Source organism: Apteryx rowi, unplaced genomic scaffold, assembly GCF_003343035.1.
Source record: "Apteryx rowi isolate R43461 unplaced genomic scaffold, aptRow1 scaffold_1714, whole genome shotgun sequence".
Classification (NCBI taxonomy): Eukaryota; Metazoa; Chordata; class Aves; order Apterygiformes; family Apterygidae; genus Apteryx; species Apteryx rowi.
Genome location: NW_020447991.1, coordinates 1 through 19,295, shown reverse-complemented (window position 1 = coordinate 19,295; position 19,295 = coordinate 1). Strand labels below are relative to the sequence as shown.

The following is a 19,295-nucleotide window of genomic DNA, read 5'->3' as shown; positions in this document are numbered from 1 at the left end:
GGCACAGGGTCTGTTGTCCCAGGTACTTCCCTGGCAGCCATGCCCATCTCCTCCTCATCCTGGAGGGCACTAAACCTGTTCTTCAGCAATCCGCTTGACTAATCAAAACCTTCTCATTGGTGAAACTCAGCTGCAATAAAAGGTCATGGAAAAGCCTTGACCATAAAGTAGATGTTTGTTGTCTGGACAGTATGGTCCCTCTTGGTCCAAACCCAAATTAGTTCAAACCCTCCTGATGCTCTCCTGAGTAGGTGTCATGTTAACATTGCTATCTGAAATCCTTCAGCAGCAGATCATTATAGAAATATGACCTTTCCTCACTACTCTCATTTTGTGGTGTCATAAGGAAAGCTTACTGCCTTCCATCCCTACATCCTTATACAGAAGCTGTTTTCTATGGGGCAAAAAGTGTAGTCTTTATGTAACTGCATAGATGAACAAGGAGCTCCTGGCAAAACTCAAATAGAAGAAGGAAGTGCACAGAAGATGAAAGCTGGGACCAGGGCACTTGGGAGCATTATAGGAATGTTGTCAGAGTATGCAGGGATGTGACTAGGAAGGCCAAGGCCCATTTGGAATTGAATCTGGCAAAGGATGTCAAGGACAACAGGAAGAGCTTCTTCAAATACATCAGTAACAAAAGGAAGACTAGGGAAAATGTGGGCCTGCTACTGAATGGGGCAGGGGCCCTGGTGATGAATGATGCAGAGAAGGCAGAGTTACTGAATGCCTTCTTTGCTTCAGTCTTTACTGCTAAGACTAGCCCTCAGGAATCCCAGACTCTGGAGACCACGGAGAAAGTCTGGAGAAAGGAATACTTTCCCTTGGTTGAGGAGGATCGGGTTAGAGATCATTTAGGAAAACGTGGCATCCAGAAATCCATGGACCCTGATGGGATGCACCCAYGAGTGCTGAGGGAGCTGGCAGATGTCATTGCTAGGTCACTCTCAATCATCTTTGAAAGGACATGGAGAACAGGAGAGGTGCCTGAGGACTGGAAGAAAGCCAATGTCACCCCAGTCTTCAAAAAGAGCAAGAAGGAGGACCCAGGGAACTACAGGCCAGTCAGCCTCACCTCCATCCCTGGAAAGGTGATGGAGCAGCTCATCCTGGAAGCCATCTCCAAGCATGTGGAGGACAAGAAGGTGATCAGGAGTAGTCAGCATGGCTTTGCCAAGGGGAAATCATACTTAACCAACCTGATAGCCTTCTACAATGGGATGACTAGCTGGGCAGATGAAGGGAGAGCAGTGGATGTTGTCTACCTTGACTTCAGCAAGGCTTTTGACACTGTCTCCCATAGCATCCTCATAGACAAGCTCAGGAAGCGTGGGCTAGATGAGTGGACAGTGAGGTGGATTGAGAACTGGCTGAATGGCAGAGCTCAGAGRGTTGTGATCAGTGGCRCAGAGTCTAGTTGGAGGCCTGTAGCTAGCGGTGTCCCCCAGGGGTCAGTACTGGGTCCAGTCTTGTTCAACTTCTTCATCAATGACCTGGATGAAGGAACACAGTGCACCCTCAGCAAGTTTGCTGATGATACAAAACTGGGAGGAGTGGCYGATACACCGGAGGACTGTGCTGCCATTCAGAGAGACCTGGACAGGCTGGAGAGGTGGGCAGAGAGGAACCTCATGAAGTTCAACAAAGGCAAGTACAGGGTCCTGCACCTAGGGAGGAATAACCCCAGGCACCGGTACAGGCTGGGGGCTGACCTGCTAGAAAGCAGCTCTGCAGAGATGGACCTGGGGGTCCTGATGGACAGCAAGTTAAGCATGAGGCAGCAATGTGCCCTTGTGGCCAAGAAGGCCAATGGTATCCTGGGGTGCATTAGGAAGAACATTGCCAGCAGGTCGAGGGAGGAGATCCTGCCCCTCTACTCAGCCCTGGTGAGGCCACATCTGGAGTACTGCGTCCAGTTCTGGGCTCCCCAGTACAAGAGAGACATGGAGCTACTGGAGCGCACCCAGCGGAGGCCTACTAAGATGATTAAGGGAATGGAGCTTCTCTCATATGATGAAAGGCTGAGAGAGCTGGGCCTGTTCAGCCTGGAGAAGAGAAGACTGAGGGGGGMTCTTATCCAGGAGTATAAGTATCTGAAGGGAGGGTGTAGAGAGGATGGGGCCAGACTCTTTTCGGTGGTGCCCAGTGACAGGAGAAGAGGCAACGGGCACAAACTGAAACACAGGTAGTTCCAACTGAATGTAAGGAAAAACTTCTTTACTGTGAGAGTGACCGAGCACTGGAACAGGTTGCCCAGGGAGGTTGTGGAGTCTCCTTCCTTGGAGATATTCAAAAGCCATCTGGACACAATCCTGGGCAACGTGCTCTAGGTGACCCTGCTTGAGCAGGGGAGTTGGACTAGATGATCTCCAGAGGTCCCTTTCAACCTCAACCATTCTGTGATTCTGTGAACTGTACAGTTGAATAAATTAGGCAAGTGTTCCTTAGTGCTTCTGTATCATGAAATTAGGTGATGTTGTGAAGTTAGATCACTGTGTGAATCTTCTGACTGTTGGAATGCATGTGCATAGTCCTCTGCTGTCTGCCAAGTGTTTGAGTCTAAGAAAAGTCCCTCTCTGTCAGATCCCAGGCCTCAAAGTGCCTGGCCAAAGGGCGATCAGGCAACTCCCAAAGGAGTATCTGGGCACAAACTCTTTGGGAAAACTAGTAAATGTACACCTTTAATGAAACTTATGCTAAGTTCTTATACAGTGCTATGGAAAGCAGACTTTAATCCTGAACCATGTTTTCTGTTGTCCTCTTGGAGTACAGTAGCCATCCTCAAGGGACAGAAACAGCAGGCAACTCTATTCTGGAATGGAACAGGTCTCTGCTTATTTAGACTATGCTACACTTAGCTTGTCTGTCTGAGGAGCACTTCCACATGTTGCAGCTATCCCTGCTAAAATACAGGATTCAAACTAGGATTCAAACAGGTACATGACAAAGGCTGTAGAGAAGCATAACATGAAGCAGCCTGGGAAGAGGTTCAAAACTCAGGAGTGAGACAAYGCAAGGTGGTAGATAAGCTTGCTGAACACACTGGATAATGAGGAAGGAAGTGTGGCATGACTGAACAAGCCTCATCCATTGATATCTAAAGGTGGACAGCTGCTGACTTGGTAGTCAAGATCAAGAGTTGATATTTAATCTCCTGACAGTCTGCAATCCTTTCAAGAGATATGGTCTGTAGACCATCAAATCTGCTCTAGTTTTCTTGTATGAGCTCCTACATGAGCTACCCCTGAGGATTCAGATTTGGAGGTAAAATAATCTCCCAATACCAAGAGATCCTAAATAAAGGAGAGTGGTGTTAGTTCTTAGACTCTACTGGCAGTGCCTTTCTTTAATAAGAAGTGGAGAGATTGCTTTCTATATGCTTCAAGATAGTATCCTACCACTGGGAGGAAAATGGATCCCCTCTTCACGCTCAAACTGCTTATGAAAGAAAGGGAGAAAATAGCAAAAAAAAAAAAAAAAAAAGGAGAAAATGGTGCTGTTTTTGAGGTCTGACTTCAGTTATGAACTTACTGGAACGGAAGCTTAAGGAAGAAGAGTTTTGAAAGCCTGGCAGTCTTTTAAAGATTATGTCAGGAGTACAAACTCTCAGTAAAGAAAGAATATGGAAAGTGTAGTGAGATCAGCTTGTATGAGTCACAAGCTCTTCACTGACTTTAGACACAAGAAGGAAAATATACAGGAAGTACTTGTCTGACCTAGTTTCCATGGATGAGTGCAAAAGCACAGTGCAAACAAGCAGGGACAAATCTAAAAATCCAGATTACCTCATGACACACCGCTAAACAAAAGGTTCAAGGGCAAGAAGAAATTACTCTAGAAATACGCTTGCAGAAACCTAAGGAAGAGTGTCATCGTCTCCCCCCCACCCTCCTGCCCCAATCACAGTAAATAAGGAAAGCAGCAACCAAAGCAGAGTGCTGAAATGTTTTATTTTTTTAATCATCTAACTGCAATGATTTCATAGAAGGGGTAAGATTTTGGACTTGAATAAGCTGGCGGAAACTAGCATATGTCTTCAAATAGATCAAGCCTTGTAAACATGTAATGGGCTTGTCAATCACCTTGGAAACTAGTTGTTCTCCAGAAATGTGGGGATGGATAAGGTATTAAGAAGGGAAGACAAAACTGAACAAACCTGATACCTTAAAGAATGCAAAGGATATAAGGTTAATAAATACAGCTATTTAAGCAATGAAGCTGACAATAAGAGAGCTCAATGGCTTTGTTTGACAGATCGTACCAATGTTGGCTAACCTCTTCCTAGGATGAAAGTGAGTCTTCTGTTCATTTTAAAATGACACCATGTTAATGCAAGCTAGGGAATTACTGTGGGCCTGGGTGCGAACTGGTAAGAGTGTATGCTATTTTTATGTGGTAAAGTGAGATTTCATAATCCTGATAAATCCAGGATCAGAACCTGAGCCAGGTTGGATGACAATACAGTATCTACTAAACTTGCAGATTGGACAGTGCTGGAAAGGAAAGGCTGTGGCATTTTGAGGATGGGGTAGAAGTCAAAATTCTGGGAAACTGGCAATGCTGTTGGATGGGGAAAGATGAAATTCAGAAGAAACAACTGCAGGGTTGTGCTTTGAAATCTGAGAATGGGGAACTACTGATTAGATAATGATAGTCCTACAGAAATAAATCTGGCGTTAGTCATGAACCAAGAGTGTACTGATGTGAACGGTAACTGTATAAAGTGGCCAACACCTCTGTTTTATTTAGTATTGTCCTCTTTGGATATCCTGAACAGCTCTGAGCAGTGTGTTATGACAAACTGGTGCCGTAGAACAGGAGTTCAGCCTCTTATTTCAGCAACTCAACTTCTGTACTGGTTAGTGTACTGCTTGAAGCTTAAATGGAGAAAGCTCAGGGCAATATACTTCCGCATGAAAGGCTGACTTCTATCTTAGGACTTAATCTGAAAGTCCACGCTTAAATAAAGGGAATCTGATTCTACTTCCAGTTAGATGCTGTGGTTTCAGATATGTGAACACTGCAGAGCAGGTAGAGAAGCCAAAAACACTCTGTCTCTCCTTCCTTTCTCCCCCTTAGAGGTAATGAGGTAATTCACAGATGAAGACATTGATAGATACTGAAGGCGTGAGCAGTCAGAACTTGAGCCAGAATGCTCAGTCCTTACACAATGCAACCATGGGCTGTTACCAAGATGCAGCTCTCTGCTTTCTTCTTTCCCAAAGCAAGTGCAGCCTGGAAGCAGCTTAGGTGGACAGTAAGACTGACCTTCCCAATACCAATTAGACTAATCAGAACTACTGTTTTGGGGAAGGGGGGGATGGAGTGAAGAAAGATAAGAAAATGCAATCTGAACAGAAAAAGCTGGTGTAATGTTCAGGAGCCCTTAGAGGACTCTCTGCACCAGCAACATGATTACTTTAAGTAATCTCATCACTAAAACAGCTTTTTCCTCCCCTTTTTAAAGCAAACTACAAATCTGAACCTTCCTCCTGAAGATCTTGATTCATCTGGTGATGATGATGATGCTTTCTCAGGCTCAGGTGCAGGTGAGTTGTTAGCACTTGTATTATTAGTGCTTGATTTTTCTAGAATGTGGCACCCTGGATTTTGATGTGCATCCTGGCTAAAAGAAAAACAACCCCCCTTCATGAATATGAGAACTGGGAACAGAGAGGGGGCCTAATCTATTTTTCTTGTACCGCTTCAGCTACTAACAATCAGAAAATGAGAAAATGAGTTGTAGGAGATTTGAAAGGGGGCAGAAACAGTTTCTGTTGCATGTTGCTACTAATATGAGAAATCACTTGCAGAATGTTATGAAACTACAGTGATTCTGCACTCATGGGACTGAGAAAACACGAGGGCCTTTTGCCTCACTTACGAGTTGGTAGGAGATACCATTTGAGGGTGTGTAAAACCACTAGCTGCCAATGTACATCCAGTGCGAGTTTTATCTGTCATCAGATGTGCAAGTTCCCAAGGGCCATAACTTTTTAAAAGCAGAACAAAAATTTTTTAGGGTGGAGAAAAAGTCTGTCAGAATGATTACTAAACTGCATGAGAGACACCTTTGGCATGCGATGTTGAATGTAAAACCCTGCAGTTTAGCAGATGTTACTGAGAATAGAGCAAGTTATTGAAAATTAAAACATGGTATCCTTCTGCTTGCCTCCAGCCACATGTTTGTATTGTAGATGAAATTCCCCAGGAATAAGACCATGAAATCAGTGCCAAATGCACCAATGGCTAAAGGTGTTGAGAATATGGGTGACTGCTCTAAATCACATTAAAAAATCTGTGGGATGAGACTCAAATAACCATCCTGACCAGCCAGCGTACTGAATAGCAGATGTCCTTGTAGGCCTGTCTGCAGACAGACTAGTGCTTGTGCCTTGGGGGAAAACAGATGACTAATGAAGTATTGCTAAATAGTACATTGGTCTGTCCCTTCCTTACTCCACTGAAAAGGATAGGGAATTACAAAGTGGACTATTATTCCTAAAATTGGCTTTGCACGTTAGGCTTCCTCACTTAGACAGATGTCCTGAAGATACTATTGCTAGATCTCTAAACTGGTTAAGCATGATATTTTGGTTTTCCAGGTCCCCTGACAGACCAGTCTCCCACTTGGAATATCCCAGCAGAACCAACTAATTCCTCATTACTGGCAATACCAATGGATTTCAATGAACAGCTGTTTCCTGGGATTGAGAGCCGAACTGAAAAGGAAGTAATATCTCCATCTGCAACTAGTAGTGTAGTGACAGAGGAGCCAGTTGTAGCTGTGAAGGATGAAAGACCCAACCTGGACTCACCTCCTGAGAAATCAACAAATGACACTGTTATAACAACGAGAAGCCTCACTACTCACTTTCCTTTCATGGTTCATGTAACTCCTTCAGAAGCCTCAAGCACAGTCCATGGCCTGGAACCTAATACCCCTGGCTCTGATGTGCTGGACACTAAAGATGTGCTTGAGCCCCACTCCCCCATCCATCGTGAGAGAGACTTTACTGCTGCCCCCACAACGATGGCTCCTGAGGATGCAGTTCTTGTACATGAGGAGGTTTCTGAAGATGGCTCTGGAGATCCAGTGAGGACTAAGAGCTTTGACTCTTTTCAGGGAGATGGTTGTAGTAATGGGTAGTAAGTGGGGCCTGCAGAAAGGGATGGTAATTTGCCAGAACTAATGATTGGCTTAATATGTTACATTGGTGGAGGGTTTTAGCTGAAAAAATGCAAAGCTTGGAAAGTCTCCAGTAACAGACATGAGAAACACGAATAACCTGCTGTGTATGTCCCAACAGGGAGATTTCATCTTGATTAAAGATGAGGATTTGGTCCCCACCCAGAACTCTGAAGTGCCGGCTGACTCTGGGAGGAATGCCAAAGCAGCAGGAGCCTCAGGAATAATGGACAGAAAAGAAGTTCTTGGAGGTACCTGATATTCTAGATTTCTGGTCAATAAAGGCAGACTCTTGTAGGAGTCTTTCCAGGCAGCAGAAGCTGTGATTCTGCAAGCAGGTCTCTGAGCATGAAGGCGAGACTTTTACATTACGCCTCTGAAATGAGGGTGATGATTCATAAATCTGTGTTGCCGAAGCAAATAATAATGTGCTAATAGCAAAGTGGCCACCTCTAGGCTATCTGGAATTTTACATTTAAACCTATTCTTTCACTCCACTCAAATTACTGTAAAACTGTTCTGATGCTGCTTGAGTCAAAGAACAGTAGAGCTGAACAACATAGCCTTGCTCCATCCATCGTGCTTTGCAGCATGGTCTAGTGGCAGATCTATTTTTGTAGGTTTGCCTCATGTAGATGAGTAAGTTCATGGTAATGGAAGGATGACAGGTCTTGGTTTGTGGCGCAGAAGGACAAATTCATTTTTGAAAGTCCTGAAGCCATGGACCGTGCTGTCAGGAATAACGTGGAAGCATAGAATCATACTAGTATTATCTGGCATGGTATCTAGAATAATTTGTGGCCTTTTSCTCTTTCTAGGTGTTATTGCTGGAGGAGTAGTAGGCTTGGTGTTCGCAGTGTTTCTAGTTGTATTTATGCTGTACAGAATGAAGAAGAAAGACGAAGGAAGCTATTCACTGGATGAACCAAAACAGTCTAATGGAGGATACCAAAAACCACACAAACAAGAAGAATTCTATGCATAAGCACTGATCTTCAGGACACTTCTAATTCCATCTTTCTTGGACTCTTCTCTCCCTGCACGTGGACCTCCCTGTGCGCTTTGCATTAAACTTAAGCCATATGATCGTTGGGTATTGCCCTTACCACCTTGCCAATGGAAATTTTTTAACTACAAAGTAGATCTGGATACACTGAACATTCCCTGCTTTCTTGCACAACTTTTTTTTTTTTTTAAACAGAAGTGGGACTGCAAGCTCCTCAACTTGTGTTGGTTTATCTAATGACTGGTGGGGCAGGCGGTGGGAAGAAGATAAGGGAGCACTGTATGTATAAATCTCTTGATATTTAGGGAGAGGGCTGGCAAGAATAAATCATTAACAGTGCTGAAATTCCATATAGCAGGGATCCTTCCTATTTAACTCATAGACGTGTTTTTAAGTGTAACAAATCTCTGCTCTAGGCAGAAGTTTGGTACACTGCAATTCTCTAGCTCTTTCTAGCTGCCATATTTGGAGCTCTTAATGGCTATGAACGTCAAGCCAAACGTGATTTCCAGTGAAAGGAAGTGTGAGGGGCAGGGTAAGCAAATGACTGTCACATGGTTTAAAATAACTTATATTTTGGAAGGATCATATCATATTATCCCATACTCAGAACTAGCTCCTAAACAGCTGATTCAGTTTGTTTTGTTTTGTATTAGTACTTGCAAGACCCCAAAACTAAGTGGAGAATGCATTTTACCAATAGCATTGGACTATCCTTCTCCCCTCTTGCTCCTTCTAGGCTTAAATAAGAAATGGATTTTTTTCTAAACAGTCCCATCCCAAACATTCCCTCTTCTTAGATGCCAAATCTAGGCTTGGCTGTTGTGCTGTAGATCCTATTATCCCGTGCTACTGTGTAGTCACCAGGTAACTGATGGCTTTTCTAGCACCTACCTCTCTGTGCACTTTTTACAGTGGTTCTCAGAACGTGGTCTGCCATCTATACTACACAATACCTTGGCACACAGGGGTAAAAGGTAGAAAACAGCATATCATGACTTCGCAGCTAAGGAGTAGGGAGGCATAGCATCTAAGACAAGTTTGATGAAGGCCAAGTGTAGATGGCCTTAAATATATACAACAGTTGGCACRCTTGACTTCTGTGTCTCCAGAATGCCCCTCTTCAGTTGTTCCTGCACTTTGGAGAGAAGCAGCTCTAGGGATCTCGGACTAGAAGGGGCTGAGAAGCACCTCTGGAGGAAAGTCTGGCTGCCTGAAGCTGTTCATGGTCAATGTATTGTCAGATGCAAGGCACTGAAGCCTCACTGAGGGTCTGCAGTTCTCCAGAGTATCTCAAAATCGGTTAGAAGAAAAGCGTGATGTTCTGCACAGGCCTTACTTCTGCTCTGCCTTCAGTTTGCTTCTTGCAAGTTCAGTTCCTCATCACTCAGAGCAAAAGGCTTGGGGGGCTGGAGGGGTGTTTACAACTGATAGAAATATTTGTACCCTTGAGCCAGAGGGAATGATTGGAGAATATTGGAGAATATTGCAACAGTTGGTACAAATGTTGCACATTAACAGTAGAACTTAAATATCTGAGTAATTTAAATGAAGTATAAAATGCTCAAGCTGCTACGCAGCTAAAATTGGTGCCTTCTCTACAAACCCAAGAAAAAAACCACTTTTTTGATTCAAAACTCTTCTTTATGCTCAAGGAAAACTTGTGCATACATGTAGCTGGCTATTTTTAAGTAAAATTGCGAAGTTCATTATGTCTCTCTCTCTCTCTTTTTTTTTTTTTTTACTGAATGAATTTTTATAGGTTAATGCAACAACCAGATGGTGTTAATTTCAGCTGTAATTCTTTGCTTTGTATAGGAATGTAGAAATGTTGTTTGATAGGTCTATCTATGAAAAGATTCTTGTAAAGCACAGAAAGATAAAGTGGTAAATTTCAGTTGTACCTCACAACCTTGCTAGGGGGAAAGAAAAAAAACCTGTATATTTTGGTAGTCTAAACTGACAGTTTGTGAAACAAACATGACATTCTGTGTTATTTAAGTGGTACAAATGAAACATGAGTCTAACAGAAGATGCAACATTTGGTTATTTGTACGCCCTGTAAAGGTATACTGCAATAAATGACATTTTGGCGAGAATGTGTCTGATTTGTGAACACTTGCCCTGTATAATACGTCCCAAAGTGTAGAAGCGGTCATTAAGACTGCACAAGTCTTCAAGGATTTTTGGATTCTAAGTATGAAATCTGGAGTTTGCTGCTAAACGTAAGGAGGTTGAAAGGTATGAGTGTGGCCTTGCTTCAATCTTCCTCTTGCCCTGTGTGTCAGGATGGCAGGAGGTCACTGTAGCTTGAGGCAGTGCTATGGGTCACAAACTAGCTGAGGGTGGGGGCTTAGACTAAAGCCCTTCATCAGAGCTCTGTGGCACTTTGTGCTGGTTCTAATTTTGGGAGCTCTCCTGACTTGTGCTGTTTGTAATCATCCTCATAAGGACAGAAAAGGCTGTACATCCTCCGCAGGGCTCCCTTGTACTAGCTAACCTGGCTTCTGCCTCAAGAGATTTGGGAGCAGGAAGGGCTGCAGGATGGGCAGCATCAACTTGTTCTATGAAAATGTGCTACCTAGAACAAAACACTCTTTGGAGATTGTACCTCAGTGGAGGGAGAATAGCAAGGCCTGTCCTAAATAATCTGCTACACAGCATCAATTACTCCTGAGTGCTAGAACCTGTATGGGATGAGAGGAAACAAAGCAGAAGTTGAGAGCAATGTCTCTCACAAAATAGGGAAGGCAAAGGCTCCTGCCTATCAGGGCAGCTTTTACTGCAGCCCACAATTATTTTAATTTACAAGGCTCTAAGCTGTAAAAAACTATTTATTTATTTATTTTTTTAAAACTGCTACAGGTTTTTTTGGTTTCCAATCTTGTTTTGCTAGCACTGAAACTATCTGGATACAAAATCTCAAGCCCCTTGCTGCACTGAATATTAAAGATGAATTTACCAGTGTGATCAGTGTGCTGTGTTTTCATATCAGTGATCAGTGTTTTCATATATATATATATATATATATACAAGGGTAGCTTGAAAATGACCTCTCTAGCAAATGTCTCGGTTTCTTTCTTCCTTGACTCTAGACTATACTTTTCCGATCAGAAAAAAAGTTTGGAGGAATCTTGGTAATAAGAGGGTTTTGAGAGTAGGCAAAAGGATTTAGGAATTGAGTTTAAAAGACTTTGCTTCTGTAGCAGAACAAAGCTGGGAAGTGCTTTCTAACTGCATGGCAACTTTGCCAGTCCCTTAAACTGGATCAAAGACTGTTGTGGAAGATCAGAGTTGACCATACTGTATAGGAGTGCTGTACTAGGATGAATTCCCTTCCTTGGGGATTCCTAAGACCTCTGTTTCCACTTTCCTAGTTAGCGATAATGTGGGAAGTTAGCATGGCAGGAAGGAAAAAAAAAGAGTCATTGAGAAAAAGGGGAAGCTTCTATGCCAAACCCCTCACAAATGAAACCCAGTGTTTAAGCGTCAGGGTGCACTTGAGAGGAACTTCGCTGTGTCAAGAGGGAATAATCTGTAGAAAAAATACTCTACCTCTGTATTCTGATGTTGGGTATCCTGGGTTTTCCGAGTCATGTTTCTGTTCACTGCACTTCCTGGCTTTCTTCTTCACCCATACTGGAGCAATTATCACATTTGCTCTTGTTCACGAGTGAGATGCAAAGAATGTGGCTGGCAGAAAATCTGACCCCTTCTTTGTGCTGGAAAATGAGCTGGAGGGTGTACATACACTGAATGTCAAGAAAGGCAAACGATGAGAAAGAAGGACTTCTCACAATTCTCACTTTATCAAGTTCTATTAGGCACTATAAAAGAAACTGAAGTAAATCTAAAAGGCTGTGTAGTCCTGTAATTGAAATAGGGAACAAGAAACAAAAAGGGCAACTCCATGGGTGTGCTGGGAAGAAAAAAATATTTTAGATGTAGCCCACAGTCTACATAAATGTCTTATCTAAGTTTTAATGAAGACTAGGATATAAAATACATTGATGAAAACACCTAGTAGAATGAAGGTGCAGAGTGAAATTTCCTCTATTTGAGGTAGAAACAAAACTCAAAAAACTTTAAATATTCAAGAGATGAGAGACAGAGGGTCAAAAACAGAGTTATTTGGCATTTGGGGGTATTTAGTTCATGAAATGGGACGCCTGACCAAAAGCATTTTTAATAATCTTGTCAGGTTAGAGGACAGTAATTTTACTGCAGAATACCAAATGTAGTACCTACAGAAAGGAAAGAGGAGAGAAGAGGTCTGGCCTCAGCAGTATGCTAGATCCAAGAAAAGGGTTTGACAGAAAAAAAAAGATACGGTGGTGACACATGGGATAAAATGTAACATAGATTTACCGAAAGTAGATTATGCCAGACTAATCCAATCTCTTGCTTTTTGATAACAGTTTTTCAGTCAAAGGTAATCCAATCTAATTGGATTTCAGTAAAGCAATTTCTCTGTGGCGCACAGAAAATGAATAATCCAAAGTAGGAAGCTGGGCGTTAGCAGAAGAGTTGTAAGGTGGTAGGGAACAGGCTAAGGAGAAGCCTGCAGCAGGCTGTGCAGGAAGGGGAGGTAGCAGGGAAGAAAGCTGATAACACAACCCCTTCTTGTGACTTCTCTTTAAATATTTTCATTAAGCTGGCATAGAAGGGAGTACATGAAATTACATTTGCTGTTGGGAATTTGGGAGGCCTCGCCAGTGTGGAATATTAGAGTGAAATATTTGAATGTTTTGACAAGTAACGAACAGATCAACTTCAACAGGACAAGGTCAGGCATTTCGGAGGGCTAGCAACAGGAATTTCTGCTCTGAACTGGGAACTCTCTTAGGAATAAGAGATGGGAAGAAAGGTCTAGGTGAATTAGTCAGTTGTAGGATAATTATCTCTGATGCAGCTGTAAAAAAAGGCAAAAGTAACTGCAGAATGCATTAGCCAAGGCATTTCCAGTAGATAGAGGAAATTTTCAGCCTTATGGGGATCATTGTACAAAGAATCTGTTGAGAACTTTGCTTACATTCTGTACATGCTCTAGGATTAATTCATGCTGGGAAGGGGCAGAGAAAAGCCATTAAAATGATGGGGGAGCACATAGCCTTTTCCCACAGTAAGCTAACAGTATTTGATTTGTCTGGCTTGGAAAAACGAAGATTGACAAGTGCTATAGTTGCTGTCTACATCTTTGTCATGGTACGGGACAACACAAAGGATGGAGATGAGCAATTTAGGCTAGAGGATAATATGAGAGCAAAAAAAATTAGAAACTGGCAAGTATAAATTCTGAAGCAATTAAAAACCTTGAGAATCCTTCCATTAATGGTGGGGGCAAAAAAATCAAAATGGATTTAAAATGAGGTTTTATGTTCAGGGAGAATATTATATGAAAAGTTCCTGAGCCAGAAGGAGGTCTCTTTCAGCCAATATTCTATGAATACAGAAATCAGTTAGAAATCCTTCCCCTCTTATTCTTTTTTTTCCCCTAACATAACCTCTTAGATCAAGATCTCAGTCTTTTGGGCCACATTGCTATGAGATGAGAAAAGACCAGTTGAGCCACATTTCCAGATGGAGGTATTTGGAAAACCACCTCTTTTAAGAGACCAGACTAGACAAGTCAGTGGCTGCGATGTTAGGGCAAAACATGAACTAGGTCTTCCTCAACCTGCTTCCTCAAGCTGTCTATTGTTAAACGTCCCAGATTATACTTCTCTGCAAACATCACCCCAAAAAATTCCTAATTCAAACTTTAAACCACCCCTTTTCTACATTGACTATTGCTTATATCATCCTGAAGATAAGCCAGGCTGGGGTTCTAACAAGATTTATCTTCACTGGCATAAAAGCAGCAAACACAAGAGGAACATGTGGGGAGAGAGAGGCCAACTGGAGCTATATTCTTCAGGTATCAACACCACTGAGTTTATGAATTGCCTTTTGCTATGCTCTGTTGTTCCACACACAGACAGTCTCATCTTACCCTTGTGCCAAGGGACTGCTCTTATTTGTCACATATGATTTTATTTACTCTAGTTTACTGCTCTGCTTACCCTAGTATGCTTCAGCATGGGAAAAGCATATGTGCAGCTTTCTGGGGCTATCCTTTAAGATGCTATCAAAACACTGCCAGGATTGATGCATTCTGCTCTGTGTGTGCAAACACACATATATAGACATGCACATGCTCAAATGTGCACATACACATATATGTGCTAACTAGAAATCAAAACAGGAACTAGGTAAGGGCAATCATTACATTTTTGAAAAAGTAAGAAAATAGGCTGTGCTTTTAGAACTAGAAAATTCTATTTCAAAATGGCATAAACCACAGAATAAATAGGTAAGATTTAAAAATAAAGCTAGCTTTTTGGATAGCCAGATCTATCTCAGAACATAGCTGTTGTTCCAGTTTAACTAAAGCAGTACGGCTTTCCTGTGTAGAAAGGGCCTCAGTGCGAACCCCTACAAGGCTGCATCAACCATCAAAGCATTCCTGATCCCCAAGAACCCGTGTGGGGGAGAGCTATATGCTTAATACATGCCAGCAGCCCAGGGGACCCCAAACTGAGGTACATGTACTGCTCTGGTATGCAAGCTATTTCCAAATAATATGCAGAAAAAAAAMCCCCAAACCTCCAAAAATCCATCAACAAAACCTGTCCCATCTCCCTGTTCTCTGGAAGTGGTAGGCAACAACCAAGCAGATCCCTCTTCTGTGCACAGAGCTAGGAGCTGCAGCAGACAGCTGTGGTGGAGGGAGATGAGGAARGGGTCGGGACAGCACATAGGAAACTTCTGCAGGTGCCACCAGGCACTGGGTGCCTTCACTGGAGAACACACTGTTCATAAAACTGCTACTTAGACGGTGTGCTGAACACTGCTCCCCACTGCATGAGACCAGCCAGCCATGTGAGCTAAAGAAATCACATCTTTTTTTGTTATTCTATCAAATGCATCTAGACTTACTCATGCAAAACCTAAGCTGAGGAACTCTTAAAGGTCTTAAGACATTTCTCTTGGGGGATAAAAGACTCGAAACAATTGGAATTAAGGTTGAAATAATTTCAAAAGGCCACAAAAGAATGTTATTGTTTTTTTAGAAAAAAAATACAGATCAGAAAATCTGGAAATAAAGTGGAGATTTCATGGAGACAGAGAAAGTTTGCATGTATCCCAATCAAATAAGTGGACGGCCCACCTACTTACTTATCTATCCACACCTGAAGGATATCTGAAAAGCTACATTAGCTAGCAATTGGAAATCATTTTAATCATCTATACTCCATGATTAGAGGCCTCACAGCCCAGCTCTAAATGGAGACAAGTGCTTGGCCAGCCCTTCAGGGACTGTCATATCAAGCAAGTAGGACTGTACATGCTGTACTCAGCCCCACTGATGGAGGAACTAGTCCCTTTCTATTCAGTACATCCATGCCTGAAGTTCATTTTATGAAAAATGAACTTAAAATACTTAAATAGCAGTTGAGTGTTAAACCTTCATGACCTGAGCAATGACTCCAGTCAAAGTTTCCTTGGAGTTTTATTGTTTTCAAGGTGGCACAGGAGAAAATACAGTGGTTTTGGAGCTACATTGCCTGTCTTTTGCATGCACTGAAAATGTGGCTTTATTATTATTTCTATTAATGTACTGGAGGAAAAGCCAATTTGTGTATGTTCTTGAAAAATGTTGGTTGAGTTTGCTCTCCCTGTTTAAATACTGCTGTTAATATTTGATAGCAGCTGCCTATAAAACAGAAGCCTTTGAACTGTTTATTGTTCTTGGGAGGCGGTTTGTCTTTTTTGTTGCATACGTAAACTGCAGTCTAGCTGCAACAGTTTGCTAGGCATGGCATAAACGATTAGAGCCCTGTTCAAAAGTGTTGTTGGTTTTAAATATTCTTTTTGGATGTTACCATTTCTACTTTCAAACAAAACCCCTACTGATGAAGCACAGTTATGTGTGCTTGCACAGCTCTAAGGAGTGGTTGTGTGGTTACTCCACAGTAAGGATTAGTCACACATTAACCACAGCTGTGAAAACATGTCTACGGGAAAATCTCATCCAGACACTGAGGGCCTTTGAGTCTGGTGCTTACTACTGAAGAGGTGGTTTTCTGCATCATTTTTCTTCAGCGCTGTGCAATGTATGTCTGACCTGTTTACCTTGCTATTGTGCTGTATTATAGCTTTTCCTTTGGTAGTCTTCTCCTGCTTCCCCCTACCCCTATGGACCATGATCTACTGAGGTCTTACAGTCAGAGCTGACTCAGCCTATGTTTCTAAACAAGCAGGTCTCGTGAGGGGCACACTCACACTATTACAGTGTTTAGCCATTCTATTTCATTGCTACCTGAGGCAAAGCAGATGGTGCCAAATGATGACTTAGGGCTCTGTGGTTACAACAACTTTAGGCCCTTGAGGAGTAAGGACAGCCTTGCTCRCTACTAAGATCCCAACTAAAGCCTATAGCAAGTTGTCTTATTTCTTATTCAACAGAAAACCACCATCCGTTATTGTCATCCTTCCCTCTACATGCCCCTACACTAGTTCTGCACAGGCCTTCAGCCAAGTATGGTATTGCCCTCACATTTCCCAGTCCTGCTCCCCTCCAGATCTTCTCAGAGCTCATAAAGCCCAAAAGCTTAGAGCGTAAGAAGAAAGAGAACAGCATCCCCAGTAGGACTGTGGGGCTTGGCAGGACCACTCTGTGCATGGAGCCTTGTCCTCCTACAGCTGTGGGTTCCACAGCCCGAACTCCAGGGCTTCCAGGAGGGGGTCCCTCATCTTGATGAATCAACCGTGTTTGCTGTTCTCTCTCCCATTGCTGTTGGATTTCTTTGAGAGAAAGCTAAACCTTTTTAAACAGAACATTTCTTGTGTGGGGGAAGGGCAGTGCAAACGAGAGATACTCAAATGGAAATGTTTTCTCCAAAGTTGCTGTGGGCAAAGGAAGAAAAGCAGCGCTCATAAAGAGCATCTAATTACCATGTCCTCTGCCCCACCCTTGCCTTCTCAAGAGAAGAGAAAATTCTCTCTTCATACATTAGCCTGGCTTCTGAATTTACTGGTTTGCTTCAGGCCCATGTCACATGGCCTGTTGCAAGTCAGCATCATTCATACAAATTAAGTGAGGCTCCTTTTGATGCAAGCTGCTCGTTGTATATGGCAGGTAAAATTGAGCCTTGGGAACGAGGAGATACAGCTCTCCCAACATCGGTGGGAGTCATGTCCTCTTATTTGCGGGATTGAAGGTAAGAAACCTCAACCAGTTTCAATGGTTTCATTCTGCCATCTGAAGCCATGTCCTCATCCTGGCTCTAGGGGAGGCAATTTGAGTTGGGAAGTTGTTTCTTAAAAGACAGAAAACTCTCATGGGAGGCAGATATCTAAATACCTATGAGGACATGGGCTCAATAAATAATATTAGTACAATGGTTCTTACTTTGGGTATTGGAGGCCAAAGGTACAAAAGGCTCTGCTTTTCTAATATTGCTAAGAAAGCTTAAATCCCAATTAGACAGGCCAGATTGCTTCTCATGGTTCTCGATGTGAAAGGATAATAGCCTATGTATTACCATAATATGAAAGGCTGGATTGCTGTGAAAAGTGTATGTTTTGTATGCACTGAGCAGGGACTGTGTTTTTTAGCTCATTCCCCGTCTTACCAAGCACCACAGCCTCTAAAGACTTCTGCAGTTTGCTTTCCTGTTATCCCAGCTGACACGTGGTTCAGACCATCCTTGCTATTCCCCTACCTGGAGTGAGTGAGCGAGCAATGGAAGCCTGCCTCAAGCTCCTCATGTTTTACTCTGTATATGGCAGCCTAAATCCCAAGCTTGCCGTGAGCAAGGAGCCATTATTATTTATCTAGACGACAACCTAGAAAAACAGAGGAGTTGAAACTAACTGGTGCAGTGGGTTCCTACAACGATCACTGGTTTCATAAATGGGAAAACAAAGCTTGCACAGCACAATTCTTCTGGCCATATGGGACACTTTACAGGTTATTTTACAGCTGCCTGTGAGAACTCTGCTTGTGTTCCCATCAACCCTCTAGCATTTTTTCCATTGGTCTTTCTTACTTCATTTCACACGACGCACAAAAGGTAACAAGGTATAGTCTGCACGAGGCGCTGCTCTCTCTCCTCCTCTCTTCCCAAAGCCCGTTGCACAGACTGTCTGCGCTCAGGGTATTGTCAAGCCATTGCTTCCTCCCCTCCGGGAACCAGAAAGTACACTGGAGCTTCACGAATGAGTGTTGAGACCCTTACCACCATTAACATTAATGACATTCTTGGAACCAAAATTTCCCTTGCTAGTTCCAGAAAACAAGCACACATTTTCACAAGTCCTTGCACTATAGACCTCCTTAGATCGTGGCCACATTAATTTAGATAAATCTTGCAATAGCCAGGCCTTGCTTGCCATGTAGAAACTACCGTTGCTGTCGCTAAAAGCCAAGGTGCCCCATGCAGGCAGAGATGGGGCCACCGGCCCAGCGCCAGCCTAGGCAGAGGGTGCGCGGCCCCGCCCTGTGGGCGTGGCTCCAGAGGCAGTTCTGTCGCTCACAGCCGTTATACAGCCGGCTGGAGCCGGGCGTGAACGCTGTCGGGTGGCGCAGTGCCCGGCTGCTTAATGTTCCTCGCTGCTGCTGGGGGGGCGGGGAGGGCACGGGACCCCTCTGCCGCCCCCCTCCCCTCTGCCAGCCCTCACTGCTCTCTTCCGCCTGCTTGTGGATCAAGCTCACCACCTCCTCCTCCTCCTTCTCATTTTAATACCCTCAGCGTCTGCACTGCCCACAGGGAAGCAAAGGGGGAAGACTGCAGTGCATCTCCAGGCAGCCGGGGAGCCCATGAGAAAACCCGGCAAAAACCTCTAGCAGGCGGCCAGCCCCAGCTCCCCACCCTCAGAGGCGTGGAGGGACACCCCTGTCCTCTCATCTGAAACTGCCAACACACGTGCCCGACTTGCCCATGAAATGAGGGTGGAGAAGTGGGCAGGGACGGCGCCACTGCTCCCCAAGAAAGAAGACACCCCTGCACACTTATTTCCGTGGACGTGACTTTATTGGGAGAGCTCCTGCTCCCT

The 19,295-nt window shown here is 43.5% G+C and overlaps 1 protein-coding gene across 1 annotated transcript; it reads left to right on the top strand.

Moving 5' to 3' along the window:
• The first annotated feature begins 5,472 nt into the window (after positions 1-5,472).
• SDC1 (syndecan 1) lies at positions 5,473-10,224 on the top strand. Its single transcript, XM_026060828.1, has 4 exons — positions 5,473-5,549; positions 6,606-7,096; positions 7,311-7,440; positions 8,008-10,224. Exons 2-4 carry the CDS (start codon positions 6,680-6,682, stop codon positions 8,172-8,174), a joined length of 714 nt encoding a protein of 237 aa, XP_025916613.1. The 5' UTR covers positions 5,473-5,549; positions 6,606-6,679; the 3' UTR covers positions 8,175-10,224.
• The last annotated feature ends 9,071 nt before the right edge of the window (positions 10,225-19,295 follow it).

What these genes read in the sequence shown, in the direction of transcription:
- SDC1 (XM_026060828.1), top strand. Translation starts at nt 6,680, where the DNA reads ATGGATTTCAATGAACAGCTGTTTCCTGGGATTGAGAGCCGAACTGAA. An exon ending in AAGATGGCTCTGGAGATCCA is followed by an intron (nt 7,097 to 7,310) that starts GTGAGGACTAAG and finishes ATGTCCCAACAG; the next exon opens with GGAGATTTCATCTTGATTAA.